This window comes from Pimephales promelas, chromosome 3 (assembly GCF_988280905.1).
Source record: "Pimephales promelas chromosome 3, fPimPro1.hap1.1, whole genome shotgun sequence".
Taxonomy (NCBI): Eukaryota; Metazoa; Chordata; class Actinopteri; order Cypriniformes; family Leuciscidae; genus Pimephales; species Pimephales promelas.
In genome coordinates, this window is record NC_142771.1 from 8,901,410 (window position 1) to 8,919,457 (window position 18,048).

At 36.9% G+C, this 18,048-nt stretch overlaps 1 protein-coding gene across 2 annotated transcripts in view; it reads left to right on the plus strand.

Moving 5' to 3' along the window:
- myh9b (myosin, heavy chain 9b, non-muscle) overlaps window positions 1–17,917 on the plus strand; it is a 73,720-nt gene extending 55,803 nt beyond the window's left edge. For both annotated transcript variants that reach the window (XM_039687540.2, XM_039687538.2), the window contains 12 exons: window positions 44–196; window positions 3,692–3,940; window positions 4,841–5,053; window positions 5,528–5,740; window positions 6,806–6,967; window positions 7,157–7,285; window positions 7,377–7,465; window positions 7,781–7,904; window positions 9,624–9,832; window positions 10,673–10,781; window positions 12,629–12,801; window positions 16,132–17,917. In XM_039687540.2, coding sequence (XP_039543474.2) covers window positions 44–196; window positions 3,692–3,940; window positions 4,841–5,053; window positions 5,528–5,740; window positions 6,806–6,967; window positions 7,157–7,285; window positions 7,377–7,465; window positions 7,781–7,904; window positions 9,624–9,832; window positions 10,673–10,781; window positions 12,629–12,801; window positions 16,132–16,240 — 1,932 coding nt within the window. In that variant the 3' untranslated portion in view covers window positions 16,241–17,917. The remainder of the gene's footprint in view (window positions 1–43; window positions 197–3,691; window positions 3,941–4,840; window positions 5,054–5,527; window positions 5,741–6,805; window positions 6,968–7,156; window positions 7,286–7,376; window positions 7,466–7,780; window positions 7,905–9,623; window positions 9,833–10,672; window positions 10,782–12,628; window positions 12,802–16,131) is intronic.
- The last annotated feature ends 131 nt before the right edge of the window (window positions 17,918–18,048 follow it).

An 18,048-nucleotide genomic window follows, 5' to 3' on the forward strand; every position in this document is an offset into this window, starting at 1 on the left:
GCAGGTGTGTGTCTCACCTGAGTGTGTATGTGTGTGTCTGCAGGAAGTGCTTCAGGAGGAGACGCGTCAGAAGCTGTCTCTGAACACACGTCTGCGTCAGCTGGAGGACGAGCAGAACAGCCTGAAGGAGCAGCTGGAGGAGGAGGAGACGGCCAAGAGGAACCTGGAGAAACAGCTCAACACCATGCAGACGCAGGTACACACACACACACACACACACACACACATGGAATTTTAGCGCTCCACACATTTCTAGAGTTGTGTTATGTTCTAAAATAGTTCATCAAAACACACTGATGTCTCTAGTTCAGAGCTTATGTGGTGAAATTCACTTGCTAACTGTAGTAATGTTTGATTTCTGGGAGATTTCTGTTCATAAAGTGGTCTGAATGATGTAGGGAATATAGAATTTTCTCTGTAGAATTTGATTTGTTCATTTGAGTCAGTTCTGTTCATAAAGTGGTCTGAATCATTCACTAAAGGTTTAAATCAAAACAGCCTTTTTGATCCTTCTCCAGTGAACACAAATAATTGTGGAATTTCACTATAGAATTTGATTAGAATTCGATTCCGTGTAGAATTGTTCATTTGAGTCGGTTCTGTATATAAAGTGTTCTGAATGATCATGTAGTGAATATAGAATTTTCTCTATAGAATTTGATTTGTTCATTTGAGTCGGTTCTGTTCATAAAGTGGTCTGAATGATGTAGTGAATATAGAATTTTCTCTATAGAATTTGATTTATTCATTTGAGTCAGTTCTGTTCATAAAGTGGTCTGAATGATTAATTAAAGGTTTGAATCAAAATGGCCTTTTTTATCCTTCTCCAGTGAACACAAATAATTGTGGAATTTCACTATAGAATTTGATTAGAATTCAATTGCTTGTAGAATTGTTCATTTGAGTCAGTTCTGTTCATAAAGTGTTCTGAATGATCATGTAGTGAATATAGAATTTTCTCTATAGAATTTGATTTGTTCATTTGAGTCGGTTCTGTTCATAAAGTGGTCTGAATGATGTAGTGAATATAGAATTTTCTCTATAGAATTTGATTTGTTCATTTGAGTCAGTTCTGTTTATAAAGTGGTCTGAATGATGTAGTGAATATAGAATTTTCTCTATAGAATTTGATTTATTCATTTGAGTCAGTTCTGTTCATAAAGTGGTCTGAATGATTAATTAAAGGTTTGAATCAAAATGGCCTTTTTTATCCTTCTCCAGTGAACACAAATAATTGTGGAATTTCACTATAGAATTTGATTAGAATTCGATTGCTTGTAGAATTGTTCATTTGAGTCAGTTCTGTTCATAAAGTGGTCTGAATCATTCACTAAAGGTTTGAATCAAAACAGCCTTTTTGATCCTTCTCCAGTGACCACAAATAATTGTGGAATTTCACTATAGAATTTGATTAGAATTCGATTCCTTGTAGAATTGTTCATTTGAGTTGGTTCTGTTCATAAAGTGTTCTGAATGATCATGTAGTGAATATAGAATTTTCTCTATAGAATTTGATTTGTTCATTTGAGTTGGTTCTGTTCATAAAGTGGTCTGAATGATGAAGTGAATATAGAATTTTCTCCATAGAATTTGATTTGTTCATTTGAGTCGGTTCTGTTCATAAAGTGGTCTGAATGATGTAGTGAATATAGAATTTTCTCCATAGAATTTGATTTGTTCATTTGAGTCGGTTCTGTTCATAAAGTGGTCTGAATGATGTAGTGAATATAGAATTTTCTCTATAGAATTTGATTTATTCATTTGAGTCAGTTCTGTTCATAAAGTGGTCTGAATGATTCATTAAAGGTTTGAATCAAAATGGCCTTTTTTATCCTTCTCCAGTGAACACAAATAATTGTGGAATTTCACTATAGAATTTGATTAGAATTCGATTCCTTGTAGAATTGTTCATTTGAGTCGGTTCTGTTCATAAAGTGTTCTGAATGATCATGTAGTGAATATAGAATTTTCTCTATAGAATTTGATTTGTTCATTTGAGTCTGTTCTGTTTATAAATTGGTCTGAATCATGTAGTGAATATAGAATTTTTCCATAGAATTTGATTTGTTCATTTGAGTCAGTTCTGTTCATAAAGTGTTCTGAATGATGTAGTGAATATAGAATTTTTTCTATCAAATTTAATTTGTTCATTTGAGTCGGTTCTGTTCATAAAGTGGTCTGAATGATGTAGTGAATATAGAATTTTCTCTATAGAATTTGATTTGTTCATTTGAGTCAGTTCTGTTCATAAAGTGGTCTGAATGATTCATTAAAGGTTTGAATCAAAATGGCCTTTTTTATCCTCCAGTGAACACAAATACTTGTGGAATTTCACTATAGAATTTGATTACAATTCAATTCCTTGTAGAATTGTTCATTTGATCGGTTCTGTTCATAAAGTGTTCTGAATGATGTAGTAAATATAGAAATTTCTCTATATAATTTGATTTGTTTATTTGTGTTGGTTCTGTTCATAAAGTGTTCTGAATGATGTAGTGAATATAGAATTTTTTTTCTATAGAACTTGATTTGTTCATTTGAGTCGGTTCTGTTCGTAAAGTGGTCTGAATGATTCATTAAAGGTTTGAATCAAAATGGCCTTTTTTATCCTCCAGTGAACACAAATACTTGTGGAATTTCACTATAGAATTTGATTACAATTCAATTCCTTGTAGAATTGTTCATTTGATCGGTTCTGTTCATAAAGTGTTCTGAATGATGTAGTAAATATAGAAATTTCTCTATATAATTTGATTTGTTTATTTGAGTTGGTTCTGTTCATAAAGTGGTCTGAATGATGTAGTGAATATAGAATTTTTTTCTATAGAACTTGATTTGTTCATTTGAGTCAGTTCTGTTCGTAAAGTGGTCTGAATGATTCATTAAAGGTTTGAATCAAAATGGCCTTTTTTATCCTCCAGTGAACACAAATACTTGTGGAATCTAGAATTTGATTAGAATTCGATTCCTTGCGGATTTGTTCATTTGAGTCATTTCTGGTTATAAAGTGATCTGAATCAAAATGGCTTTCTTATCCTTCTCCAGTGAACAAAAATAATTGTGGAAATTCATTAAAAATTTCTATAGTGAATATAGAATTTTCGCTATAGAATTTGACTTTGTGCAGATTTGTTTATTTCAGTCGGTTCTGTTCACGAACACAAATGATTGTGAAAATTTGTTCATGAGAATGTGATTTCGAACTGCAATTAGGCAACAGATTTATTCAGACAGTTCTATTTAGTTAATAGACATGGAATGAAATGTCAAATGTCAAACTGGAAAAGCTTATGTAATGCTTTATTTTTATTATAAATTTGCAATGATATAAGTTAAATTACATAATTTTCTTTATTTTAATGTTATTATGATTATTTTTAATATCTACTATTTTCATGCAGCTAATTTGGCCTTAAATTAATAAGTGAGCAAATTAGCAAACTGTTAAGTCTATTCTGTGCAGTGCATGCTATTGTTTTTCAACTATTTTAATAGTAGATTATAATCCTCAAGTCATCATTTTAGAAACAAACCGGCTAAATTTGTATGAAACTTATCTTTACCTCTGGCTGTTCTGTCACAAAGAGTAGAAGCTAAAGAGAGAGAGGCTCATTCTGACAAATGAATGTGATGCATGAATAAAATGTGCAATAGTGTAATGAGTGTGTGTGTGTGTGTGTGTGTGGTGCAGCTGGTGGACATGAAGAAGAAGATGGAGCTGGAGTCGGGCTCTCTGGAGAGCGCTGAGGAGGCGAGGAAGCGTGTTCAGCGGGACCTGGAGAGTGTGACGCAGCGCCTGGACGAGAGATGCTCCGCCTACGACAAGCTGGACAAGACCAAGACCCGCTTACAGCAGGAGCTGGACGACATGCTGGTGGACCAGGACCACCTCCGGCAGATCGTGTCCAACCTGGAGAAGAAGCAGAAGAAGTTTGACCAGGTGAGAGGACTGAACCAGCGCTGACACCAGGAGTCAGTGTCTAGTTTTGTTGAGCATTTAAATATATATATATATATATATATATATATATATATATATATATAATGTATATATTCTTATAGTTTTAGTTTTAGGGATGACATTTTTAAAACATTTTATCATTTATTTTTAATAATAATAATAAATCCTTTAAAAAAATTAATTATTTTATTAGGTATTTTAATTTTTTATATATATAATATGGTCCATATATTTTATATATATATATATATATATATATGGTCATTTAAAAAAATAAATAAAAATGTTGAATAATATATATATATATATATATATATATACATATATGTATGTATGTATGTATGTATATATATATATGTATGTATGTATGTATTATTATTTTTTTTTATTTCTTTATTTTTAAAACATTTCTGTGTTTTTTATATATATATATATATATATATATATATATATATTGTTTTAATCCTTTTAGTTTTAGGAATGTCACTTAATTATGTTATTAGATATTTTGAGTATTTGGGTATTTTTTTAATACTTTTTTTAATCCTTTAGAAAAATTAATCACATTTTAAAATGACCTGGGCATTACATTTTTATATATAAATATATATATATATATATATATATCTTTAAGTTTTAAAGTTCTTTTTTTGTCATTTTTTCTTGTTGTTTTAGTTTTTAATTAAAAAAAAAAACATATGTTATTTTAATTTTAGGAATATAATTTACATAACATTTTTTTAGTATTTTGTGCCTGCATTTTTACTCCACATTTGTAGTTAGTTTTTAAAAAATCCTTGTGTTGATGTCAGTTTGAGGGATGTGGTTGTCTAGCTGAAGGTGAGTGGCGAGTGCCTGACGCGCTGTGGTGTTTTGCAGCTGCTGGCGGAGGAGAAGTCCATCTCGTCCCGATACGCAGAGGAGCGCGACCGTGCCGAGGCCGAGGCCCGTGAGAAGGAGACCCGCGTGTTGGCGCTGGCCCGAGAGCTGGAGACCCTCACCGACCTGAAGGAGGAGCTGGACCGAACCAACAAACTGCTGCGCGCCGAGATGGAGGACCTGGTGTCCTCGAAGGACGACGTGGGCAAGAGCGTAAGGGCCTCAACTCGCCTACTTGCACTACACCCTGAAACTGTGCACTCTTTAGTGACGTAAAAGTGCATACTTTTGAGTGTGTGTCAGAAGAGTACACAAGTATATAAGTATATAAGTATATTTATCAGGTTAAACTTTGACTAGTCACTCAAACCTTTATCTAAACCTTGCGCATATCCGCCATGTTTTGTAGTTTTTTTAACACTTTTTACTCGTGTGTGTAGTTCCTCCTCCAAAGCGCAGTGGATTGTGGGTAATATTAACTGTTATAGTGAGCATGTATACACACTTCCAAAATCCACCGGGAATAGCAGACCATCCGGGGACTTCTGGCGTACTCTTTCCACACACTATGTTTTGGGACACACTTATTGTAATCTCACACACTGTTTAGTGTGAACATTGATTTCATTAGTGTGAAGGTGTCTCTCTCTCTCTCTCTCTCTCTCTCTCTCTCTCTCTCTCTCTCAGGTGCACGATCTGGAGAAGTCGAAGCGCTCGATGGAGCAGCAGCTGGAGGAGATGAAGACGCAGCTGGAGGAGCTGGAGGACGAGCTTCAGGCCACCGAAGACGCCAAGCTGCGTCTGGAGGTCAACATGCAGGCCATGAAGGCTCAGTACGAGCGAGACCTGCAGGGCCGCGACGAGCTGGGAGAGGAGAAGAAGAGGCAGCTCGTCAAACAGGTGCACAACACACACTCCACTGAACACACACTCCGCTGCACTTCTGATCATCAGTTCAGTGGTTATTTGATGTCCGATTAATCTGTCGATTATTGCTTCGATTTAATCAGATTTAAAAGCCACTTTATTTATATATATATATATATATATATATTATATATTTATAAAACACACAAATTGTATACACGGTTTGAAATTAACTTTTTCACTCACTGGTCAATTTAATACAAATTTTTAAGTTACTGTGCATTCAGAACTTCTAGTTGCCAAAAAGAAAAGAAATTAACCAGATTAACTACGTCTACGATTAGTCTAGGAATTAATCAACAAGTGTAAATGATTTTAGGATTAAATTAGGATCTGTTGATTATTTCCTCGATTAATCGGATTAAATTGGCACTTTTTTGTTTGCTGTGTGTATATATCTGTGAACTGTGTGTATTAATTAGCTTTTTATTCCGATTAATCAAGGAAATAATCAACATATAAACAATAGCTCAATTAATCTGTTGATTATTTCCATGATTAATTGGATTAAAATGTCATTTTTTTTATTTTCTGTGTGTGTGTTTTTATTTATTTATATTTATTTATTTATATATATATATATATATATATATATATATATAAATCTTCACATATATATATATATATATATATATTTGAAGATTAATCTGTTGATTATTAATCGAATTAAAATGCCACTTTGTGTGTATGTATATTTACTGTATATGTATAAATTAGCTTTTAAAAAACTGAATTAATGAGGAAACAATCAACAGATTAATCCATATATTTTTTTGTTGATTCTTTGATTAATTGTATTTTAAAGCCACATTTTCTTGACTGAGTGTGTATGTATATTATCTTCATACTGCAATTTGTATAAATTGGCTTTTTAATACGATTAACTGAGGAAGTAATTGACATGTATAAACAAGATGACTGTCAATTCTTTTCTCGATTAATTGGATGAAAAAGCAGTTGTGGATTTATGCGTATATGCATAGTTGTGTATAGTTGTTTTAGCCGTGGTTGATGATGATGTTGTGTGTGTGTTTTTAGGTGCGTGAGATGGAGCTGGAGCTGGAGGACGAGCGTAAGCAGCGCACGCTGGCGATGGCGGCGCGCAAGAAGATGGAGCTGGATCTGAAGGAGCTGGAGGCCGCCATCGACCAGGCCAACAAGAGCCGCGACGAGGCGCTCAAGCAGCTCAAGAAAGTGCAGGTTCGTCCTCCAAACACACACACACACTCTCCTGCACTCTCCTACTCACACTTAGCCTCTTGCCTCATTGACTTCCATTATAAATGCTTTAATATGAATTATTTGAACACATTGTCTGTAGTAGCAACAAACACTCTTCAACCGTTCTCCAAGCGGATCTGAGTGATCATGTGTGCTGTTGTGTTTCAGGCTCAGATGAAGGACCTGCTGAGAGAGCTGGACGACACACGCCTGTCCCGCGAGGAGATTCTGGCCCAGAGCAAAGAGAACGAGAAGAAGGTGAAGAGCATGGAGGCCGAGATGATCCAGATGCAGGAGGTCAGTGTCTCTCTCTCTCTCTCTCTCTCTCTCCTCATCGCTCATCACATTGGGTCACGCCTCAGTCTGACGTCTCTCGGTGTGTTTGCAGGAACTGGCGGCCGCCGAGCGAGCCAAGAGACAAGCGCAGCAGGAGAGAGACGAACTGCAGGACGAGATCAACAGCCAGGCGGCCAAAGGGTGAGGAAACATTTAGATCACGTCATTGTCACATGTTTTTAGGGGGGGAAATAATACTGAAAATCTTCCATTGTTTTCTAGAACACAGACTTTTGTATTTGATATGTAAATTATAATGAAACCCATTTATAACAAATAAATTGAAAACTTTATTTTTAGATGGCCAGCTGGTTTATTATTATTTGGGACTAAAACGCTTTGTTTTCAAGAAAATATGATTCAGAACTAAGACCAGTGTTTCGATTGATTCTTCTATTTGATTTCTCTAATGGGAAAATATATAATAATGACGTGTGTGTGTGTGTGTGTGATCAGTGCTCTGGGCTCGGAGGAGAGGAGGCGTCTGGAGGCTCGTATCGCTCAGCTGGAGGAGGAGCTGGAGGAGGAGCAGAACAACACAGAGCTGGTGAACGATCGGCTGAAGAGATCCCTGCTGCAGGTCCGACACACTCCGAGATTAACTAAACCTGCTCTCTGTCCACAAAATATTACGAATATTGCTCTCGTTTGTCTGTAGACGGACGAAAGATTGAAAAAACATGTTCTGTGTCCACAAAATGTTACGAATATCGCTCTCGTTTGTCTGTAGACGGACGAAAGATTAACAAAACGTGTTCTGTGTCTACGAAATGTCTACGAATATTGTTCTCGTTTGTCTGTAGACGGATGAAAGATTAACAAAACATGTTCTGTCCACGAAATGTTATGAATATCGCTCTCGTTTGTCTGTAGACGGACCAAAGATAAAAAACTTGTTGTGTCTACGAATATTGTTCTTGTTTGTCTGTAGACGGACCAAAGATTAACAAAACGTGTTCTGTGTCTACAAAATGTCTACGAATATCGCTCTCGTTTGTCTGTAGACGGATGAAAGATTAACAAAACATGTTCTGTGTCCACGAAATGTTATGAATATCGCTCTCGTTTGTCTGTAGACGGACCAAAGATAAAAAACTTGTTGCGTCTACGAATATTGTTCTCGTTTGTCTGTAGACGGACGAAAGATTGATAAAACATGTTCTGTATCCACGAAATGTTACGAATATCGCTCTCGTTTGTCTGTAGACGGACGAAAGATTAAAAAAACATGTTCTGTATCCACGAAATGTTACGAATATCGCTCTCGTTTGTCTGTAGACGGACCAAAGATAAAAAAAAAACATGTTCTGTGTCCACGAAATGTCTACGAATATCGCTCTCGTTTGTCCGTAGACAGACGAAAGATTAAAAAAAAACTTGTTCTGTGTCCACGAAATGTCTACAGATATCGCTCTTGGTTGTCTGTAGACAGACAAAAGATAAAACACTTGTGTTTACGGAATGTATACGAATATCACTCTCGTTTGTCTGTAGACAGACAAAAGATAAAAAAAAACTTCTGTGTCTACGAATATTGTTCTTGTTCGTCTGTAAACGGACGAAAGATTAAAAAAACATGTTCTGTATCCACGAAATGTTACGAATATCGCTCTCGTTTGTCTGTAGACGGACCAAAGATAAAAAAACTTGTTGTGTCTACGAATATTGTTCTCGTTTGTCTGTAAACAGACGAAAGATTAAAAAAACATGTTCTGTATCCACGAAATGTTACGAATATCGCTCTCGCTTGTCTGTAGACGGACCAAAGATTAAAAAAAAACTTGTTCTGTGTCCACGAAATGTCTACAGATATCGCTCTTGGTTGTCTGTAGACAGACAAAAGATAAAACACTTGTGTTTACGGAATGTCTACGAATATCACTCTCGTTTGTCTGTAGACGGACAAAAGATAAAAAAACTTCTGTGTCTACGAATATTGTTCTTGTTCGTCTGTAAACGGACGAAAGATAAAAAAAACTTGTGTCTTCAAAATGTCTACGAATATCGCTCTCGTTTGTCTGTAGTCGGGCGAAAGATAAACAACTTGTTTTTTGTCCACAAACTCTCTACAAATAGACAGATGAAAGATTAAAAAAAAATTTTTCTGTGTCTACGAAATGTCTACGAAGATCGCTCTCGTTTGTCTGGAGACGGACACAAGGTAAAAAAAAAAACTTGTTCTTTTGACGAAATGCCTCCGAATATCTGTCTCTCTCATTTGTCTGTAGACGGAGTACAGATAAAAAACGTGTCCTGTGTCTACGAAATCCCTAATAATATCTGTCTCTCGTTTGTCTAGACGGACCAGATAAACGTGGAGCTGACGGCCGAGCGCAGCACCACGCAGCGTCTGGAAGGCGCTCGATCACAGATGGAGCGGCAGAACAAGGAGCTGAAGCTCAAACTGACTGAACTGGAAGGAGCCGTGAAGAGCAAGTACAAGGCCACCATCGCCGCCCTGGAGGCCAAGATCGCTCAGCTGGAGGAGCAGGTCGACATCGAAACCAAGTGAGGGGACAAATTAGCCTTTTCATTACAATACACATACAAATCAACAAGAACAAAAAATATAAATACATAAATACATTTTTAGATATATAAGTTATATTCTAACTTATTAAACGGTCAGTTCCCGTCCTTGATTTTGATTTATGATAAAACACGGCTGTAACCGCTTCACTCAACGGTCCGATGTATCACTACACAACACCCCTAGCAACCACTCTTAGCAACGTAAACACATGTTCTCATTGATACTCAATGAAGCTTACAGAGTATAGTATTGGGAGAGATCGAATAAGCATTTACATTAGATGTAGCATCTTCCTTTCGGTCAGTCCTATTCATTATAAATGATCAGTTTGAATGTCCGCTGCGATATCTTGTCCTTTAGTTCAGGCTTTTTCCTTGTCCTAACACGCTAGTCATTGTTCACAAGTTTATCCTTTCAATATAAAAGTCTTCACTTCTTACTAACTCTCTCATAACGATAGTCTTTGCCGCCATCTAACGGCGAAATAACGTAACGTAACTTCTGCTGCTGTTTACGGGTCAGGGACTATTTTTTCCAGCGGAAGGAAGGGTTTTACATCATGAAAGTTGCATTGATACATATTTTTTGGGCTTTAATATTAGTATTGTGTGGTAAGCGTTTTATAAAAGCGATATGGTACTCGAGGGCTAGCGCTGTATGTTGAAAAAGTCGAGACTGACTCTTGACTCCGCTTCGAGTCGAGCCGAACAACGCCCTTCAGCCGTGACTTATTCACCATACAGCACATTAAAAATGCATCCATTTCTAATGACGGTAAAAGCACTGGACTGACTCTGTGTGATGTGTGTGTTTAGAGAGCGGCAGCAGGCGTCCAAACTGGTGCGTCGTACAGAGAAGAAGCTGAAGGAGGTGATTCTGCAGGTGGACGACGAGAGACGCAACGCTGAGCAGTTTAAAGACCAGGTGACGCTCTCTACATCTCTGTGCACATTACACCACCACGGCACGTTCGAGCAGATCGTGACCAGGCGTTGAAATGAACCTTTTCACTCACTACTACATTTTTAAAGGGACATTGTGTTGGAATTTCTCCCATCTAGTGGTGAAATTGTATTTTGCATTCAAACGAATTAAATAATAATAATAAAAAATAAAATAATCCACCAGTGCAGTAGTTTTTCAAGATGGCGGAACGACATGGAAGCCTCCGTGGACCAACCCGTCCCATGTATATAAAGATAATAAATTTTTCGTTTACGAGGATAAGTCGGATAATTGGCAGAGGTATTTGTACACCATTGAGGACATATTTAGGAATACAAATATTTATTTTAGATAATAAAATACCTTACAAAAGTACACACTGTCCCTTTAAAATTAAATTACCGGCCTTTCAGAACCTCCACTAGCAATAAACAAAAATGATTAACCACGTTACAGCTCATAAAATTTAATTTTATCGTTTCATTCAGGATTTCATACATTAATTTTTTATTCAAACAAATTCCTGTCATCCAGTCATCTCCACCCTTCCATCATCCGCATCACCACAAATGTGTGTTAGGTGGACAGATCAATACTGTTGGCAAATAACAATGTCTTTTCTCTTACCCAAGTGCTTTTTAATATTAGCTATTGCTTCAATGCAAATGAATTATTTGTAGAGCCAGACCGATATATCGGCCGGCCGATATTAGGCATTTTCCATAATATCGGTATCGGCAGTTATAATGGCCGATAAATGAATATTTAAAAATATAAAATAAAAACGGACGAAACACGCTTTAATCATCTCTCCTTGGCCTGTTATATTGAAAATGTATGTTTTACAATTTGCAGTATGATGTTATCTATTGCTAAATTATGGCTCATCATAGACTAGCTAACCACAAAGCTAGCTAATGCCACTATCATCAGTGGAAGACCGTTAACGTTAACATTAATGAACTTGGAAACCACAACGAACTTTTTCTGCCTAAATAAAGTAATGATTATCGTATTTATAACTAGCATATCTCTAGTTACCGTCCCTGCATTGTAAAATGTAAGTTGTACTTGCGAGGAGTGAACATTTAGACATAGAGAAAAAGTATCAAACGTATCTTGCGCAGAAAAGTTAGCTTTTCTTTTACACGTGTGTGAAATCCAACAATATTTAATAATAATAAAAAATATCGGCCGATATATCAGAATATCGTATTTTAAAACCCAAAAATATTTATATCGGTAACAGCCTTCAAAATCCTTTATCGGTCGGGCTCTAATTTTTTGTTGCGTAGTGACTTGTGTGTTTAAAGAGTAACTAAACACTAAACCAACTTTTTTTAGTTAATGATCTGTAAGAATGGATGTTTATTAATACCAGTCATTGATTCGAGTAACTTTTTTGACATTTGTGTATAAAGTGTTTTATTTCTACAATATATGGTGTAAAAACGTCTTAGTGCTGCCCTCTTCAGGTTGAACGGTGGCTACTGCAGTTAAATTTTCCTATTGGATGTTCCGCACTTCGTGACGTTCGCAGGTTTCATCTCACCCCACTTTTTCAGCATTTTTCAGAGTCAGGCTCTGACCAGGGGTTTAGTTACCCTTTAAGTAAGCCAGATATGAGCAGATTATGCACAATACACTGTATTATTATATCATGATGACTCACGAGTTGAGTATTTGCGCTAAATCTGTGCAGATTCGTCTTAACCAAACTCCCACAGCAATGTTTTAAGAAACGCGAGTGATTTGACAGCGTTAGCCACCACAGTTGATTGTCAAACCCTGCTTGTGACGCTGTGGCTTGTTGTGATTGTCTGCAGTCGGACAAGTTGAACAGCCGCCTGAAGCAGCTGAAGCGCCAGCTGGAGGAGACTGAGGAGGAGGCGCAGCGAGCCAACGCTAACCGCAGGAAACTGCAGAGAGAGCTGGAGGACGCCACCGAATCAGCCGACGCCATGAACCGTGAGGTCAACAGTCTGAAGAGCAAACTCAGGTGTGCATTACACATCACCACTGTTGACATCTGATGACAAGCACGGCATGTTCACATCAGCTATCTGAGGGGACCGCAGTCATTGTGAAGTTTAAATTTCAATCGCCTTTTGCCATCCAAATGAGCTAAGTTATATTTTGGTTGTAAAATATTATAAATAACAAATTATATATTAGGTTACACTTTATTTTAAGTTGTCATACAGTGTAATTATATATTTAAGTACTGAGTAATATTAAGCAACTCCATAAGTACTCACTATAGGGTTAGGGTTTGGTTGAGGGTTAGTTGCATGTGATTATGCATAATTTACTGTTATTACCACGGTAAGTATATGTGACACGGACACTGTAAAATAAAGTGTTAACTTAATTAATAAAGTAAGAAAACGAAGTAAAATCGTTAATTGTGTGAAATTGTTAATTGCGCAAACTATGATGCGTAAGAAAACACAGCTGCACCATAACGGTTACAATATTTCATTGCGATTATTAATCCGTCAATTTGAGAAATTTTACATTTCATTAGAATTATAGCTCGTTCACTTCAGGGTTATTATTAAAAACTAAAGCAATAAAGAAACATTTGTTACCGGAACTAAAGTAAACGTTAACTGAAATCAAATAAATTATAGGGACAATTTCAGCTATCTTGCAAAGGCAGAATTTCTCATTTTAGTTTAGTTTAAAATAAATAAAAAGGCAGAAATGGAATAAAATTACTAAAACTTTAAAATTGAAATGAAAATGTAAAAATAAAAACTGTAATAGAGTGCCGAAGTTACGACGTCACTCTGTAGGCCAAAACGCGGAAGTGAGTTAGCATTTTAGCATTACGGTTCCCTCGCTCTAAAGCAGGGGTGTCAAACTCAAATACACAGTGGGCCGAGATCAAAAAATTGCTATAGGTCAAGGGACGGACAGGTTAAACACTTATTGAAACAACGTATTATTATTATGAACCTGAAAACAACAAGGTCTATATATTATTGCCAATAAAACAACATTAATTAGGAAATAAAATAAAATAAAATTAATAAATAAAATCAGTTTCACTAATTTCTTATGGTTATTTACAAAAGTTATTTAGCCTACTTCAAAGGAAAATCAAATGTCCTATTATAGCAAGAGAAAGAAATGCAAAAATGAAAGTCCACCTTTTCAAAGTTCACCTTCCTTCAAATTTGGCTGATTATTTATGCTGAAAAATGGCCGAGTTTTGGTCTGTACTAATCTGTCACTGTCACATCGGGGAAAATACCTTTTGAGTTACAGACTACCAAACGTTAAAGAGAAGAGTGCAAAAACTGATGAAAGAAGGCGTTTGTGGTTGACAGAGGCACAGCATCAGCAATACGGCACTGACATTGACACTGATGGAGGGGTTTGCATTTGCAATAGTGATGTTTTCTTATTTAATTTTTACAACATGGATGTGTGTAGCCACCGCCGCGCTGGACTATATTAGGGACTTTAAGCAACAGCCTCTGGTGGAATTGCGTATTGAGCTGCAGAACGGTAGGAATCTGTTATGCAACGTTACGGCTTTTTCCGCGTTCTTGTCAGCGCCGGTTTCAATACATGTTTCAGAAATAATATTTTTCTGCTCGTCCGGCACTTTGCAACAACACAGCATTGTTTCGGCAGCGACTTGCAGCATGATCTCCTCCAAAACTGATGTTTAACGTTACATTTTATGTGGCGTGAAAGTCGCATTCCATCCGAAATCCGATCGTTCAGACTGAGGCATATGGTATTTGAATAGGATTTCAAACCACATATGGATGTAGCTGCTAGCTTGAAACGGATTTCATGTGCTTTTTGGACTGACAATCTGAGCGTAGCCTATGTCGGAACAAGAAAATAGAAGGAAGAATTGCAGTACGGGCTATAGAAGCTCACCATTACCACATATTAACTTTAGTTTGTCAAAATATTACGCTCTCTCCTGCTTGGTAAGTCCATCTCTATATGATTTCGTACCTACCAAGGGTTTTTTCTGTGTTTTTTAGTGTAACAATGTGTTCCGTAGTACATACATAGTGCAGTAAATGCTGTTGTTTACATCCGAGTGCCCCCATAATGGCCACTCATCCGGGTTACCGCCCAGAATGTCACGCTTTCGCGGTCATGTTTCCATGGTGACGCGTCATTGCTTGTCACGTGACACAGTGACGGCGGGCCAGCTCTAAAAATAAATACATTTTGTCATGCGGGCCAAAAATAATTCATTTGCGGGCCGGTTGTGGCCCGCGGGCCTTGAGTTTGACACATGTGCTCTAAAGCCTATAGGATTTTTGAATGGGTTTTTGCTAAATCGCCTGAAATAAGGTCTGTGGTGATCAGAGCCTCTAAATATTTTCACGTTTTGATCTATGACATAAAACACAGTTATAACCTGCTTGTGGTTTTTTAAACTTTATTGTGTCTGATTGTGTTTTTTAAAATCTTTATATAGGCTTCAAAATGTATAAATTTTGGATTAACTTGTAAAGATTATCTTGCTAGACAAAACGTGTAAGGGTCACAACCCTTTGTTGAACACAGATCTTATTTTTTGCGATTTTCCAAAAGTGTATGGGGCAAATGCATTGCTTTTCGACCGAGGGAACCCATGCGCCGCTAGCTTCCGAGTTGTCCTACAAAGTGACGTCATCACTTCGGCACTCTATTGTGTACACTGGTTCACATAAGCACAAATTCATACGCGTGGTTTATTTGACCTCATTTAGTTTCTTGATTTATTATATTTATCATATAAATTAATACATTTTCTGGTATAGTTAAATATATGCACAATAATTCCAAAAATACATTTTCAAATATGTTCAACTATTTGGAATTTTTCGATTGTTCTTTTTTTTTTTATCTGCTCTTGTTTTCGCCACACAATAAAACTATTTAAAAGGTAATTACGACTCTTTATCTCGCAATTCTGACTTTATATCACACAATTGCAAGAAAGAAAGTCTTGAGTTTACAACATAAGTCGCAATGAGATCAAAGAAGAAAATGAAAGTCGCAGTTACCTTTGGAATTGTTTTATTCCATGGTGGAAACCAGCTTCCATAATTGTTCAATACTTTTTCTTTATATATATATATATATATATATATATATCTGTTCTAATCTATTTTCCTACTGTTTTTCTGAGAGGAAAGCTCTGATTGGGGGATTTAAACTCTTAACATCAGGAAACCTTAAGGATAAAAGCTTATGTAGGATTGTTACAAATTCAAGATTACGCACGTTTTCAGGACAAGTCCCCAGAGGGCCAATATCACAGAGTTGTGCATATCTGACATTGAAACGTGTGTGTTTTCATGTCCAGGCGTGGCGATCTACCCTTCACCATGCGTCGCATCGTCAGCCGCTCAGGAATCGAGAGCGATGAAGACCCAGAGGCCAAGAGCGAAACCCCAGAACCCAAACCAGAGTGAAAGAAGCCGGACCGCAGCGTCCCCACATACACACACACACACACACACAAGCCTCGGACGATAACGTCCAGGAAAACTCAGAGATTCCCTCTCGTCTTTTTATATTATCGTTATTTTAGTGCCATAGTGTATTATAAACAAACACACAATGGTTCTCTTGACAATCACACTCGACAGCTTCACTCGCACTGAGGACCAAATTCGTGTTTTCATGTCATCGTCTAGAATAGAAACGAATAGAGCGGAATGATATTTTTTGTAAGGACGCATTCCCTCAATGATATTCCCGATTCTGGATCTATTTTTCTAACTGAAGTAAAAGAGAAAAAAAAAAATGAGTTTAAAAAAAAAAAAAGTGAAGAAAGAACTTATTTGAAGGGGACCAAAGCAAACGTTGCTTTCTACACAACTGTATTTTATTGGTAAGTTTTTATAATGGTATAAGGATGAACATAGCGCTTGCGCCTCTGCTGGTAAATAAGACATTGTGATGATAATTCACCTTTGGCTAAGCCACGCCCTAGAATGTAGATTGACCAATCACAGCCCACAGAGGTCCGACACTTTTTCACAGCGCTCCATTGAACTTTCAACACAGGCGTGTCATATTTTTGGTCTCGGCAGGCTATTACCGTCGTAGTTTTATCAAAAATATGCATAAACGTTGTTCCTGGGGCATTTGTAACACAGATACGCGTTTCCCAGAGAGGTTGGAGGGGCGTGTCCGGTTTTTCCCTTCCCAAAACCGAAGTCAAATCCTGACAAGTGTCGTCTTTGGATTAAACTGTGTGAACCCCTCAACAAGCACATCTATGTAACTAAGGGGGGCGGGGCTTAGCCAAAGGTGAATTACAGATAGTATCATACAGTTACGCTTTTTGGGCTTTACACACGAATAAGGCATTTAGTAATTCAAACCAACACGGAAAATATTAGAGATTGTCACCATATATGCACATGAAATGGGGAAAGATTTGTGTCTGTTTGTTCTGAGCAATGAAAGGTGTGTGTTTTCTCACTGTTGCTGCAGACTGAAGGAATAAAGACAGAGTAGGCAATGCACGAGCTCATTTAGACTATGCACTATCGCCTTAAATCTACTATTTGGATATTTTCTGATCCTCTTTTCCTTCAAGTATATGTGTCTTTTATTAATGTTCAGGGCATGAAGGGTGGATGGGTTGATGGTTTCTCTCACACGCACACACACTGTAAACTCTGAGCACGGCTTCGCAGGGCGGGAAGCCACCGTTTGGCGGGAGTTTTTGAAATATGGAACGGTTTCCGTGGCTACCTCTAAAACTCTCTGACATCATATTTGATTATTCCGCGATCTGGGTTTGATTTGTCTGTCTGGGTTTCTCTCAGAAAGACTGAGATTATTCTGACGAGGGTTTTTTTTTAAGGGGTCGGTGATCTCACTCCTCGAAGCTCGTGCTCAGTTTCTGCTTTTCCGCTCACACTGCTGGGAAGTGAGAGAAATGTACTATTATTGATTATGTATGGATACGTAGAGCATTTTTCTCTCTCATTCTCATTTTCTCCCAATAATGACTTTGTGATGTTGTGTTATGTTCTCTCTCTGCAGCTCCTAAATGATATCCGGAGAGATTTGTCATAAATCGTTATAATGATATGCAATAAAATGGCTTTTCCAAAACCGCTTTAGCAAGTGTATGTCTCTTGACTTGATGTTTTTTTTTTATTTAATTTTTTTATATTCTAGTTACAAAACTACGAAAACCCTGAACCGCAAGGTGAGATAAAAAAAAGAAAACTTATCTCGTTATAACGAAATATTATGTCAT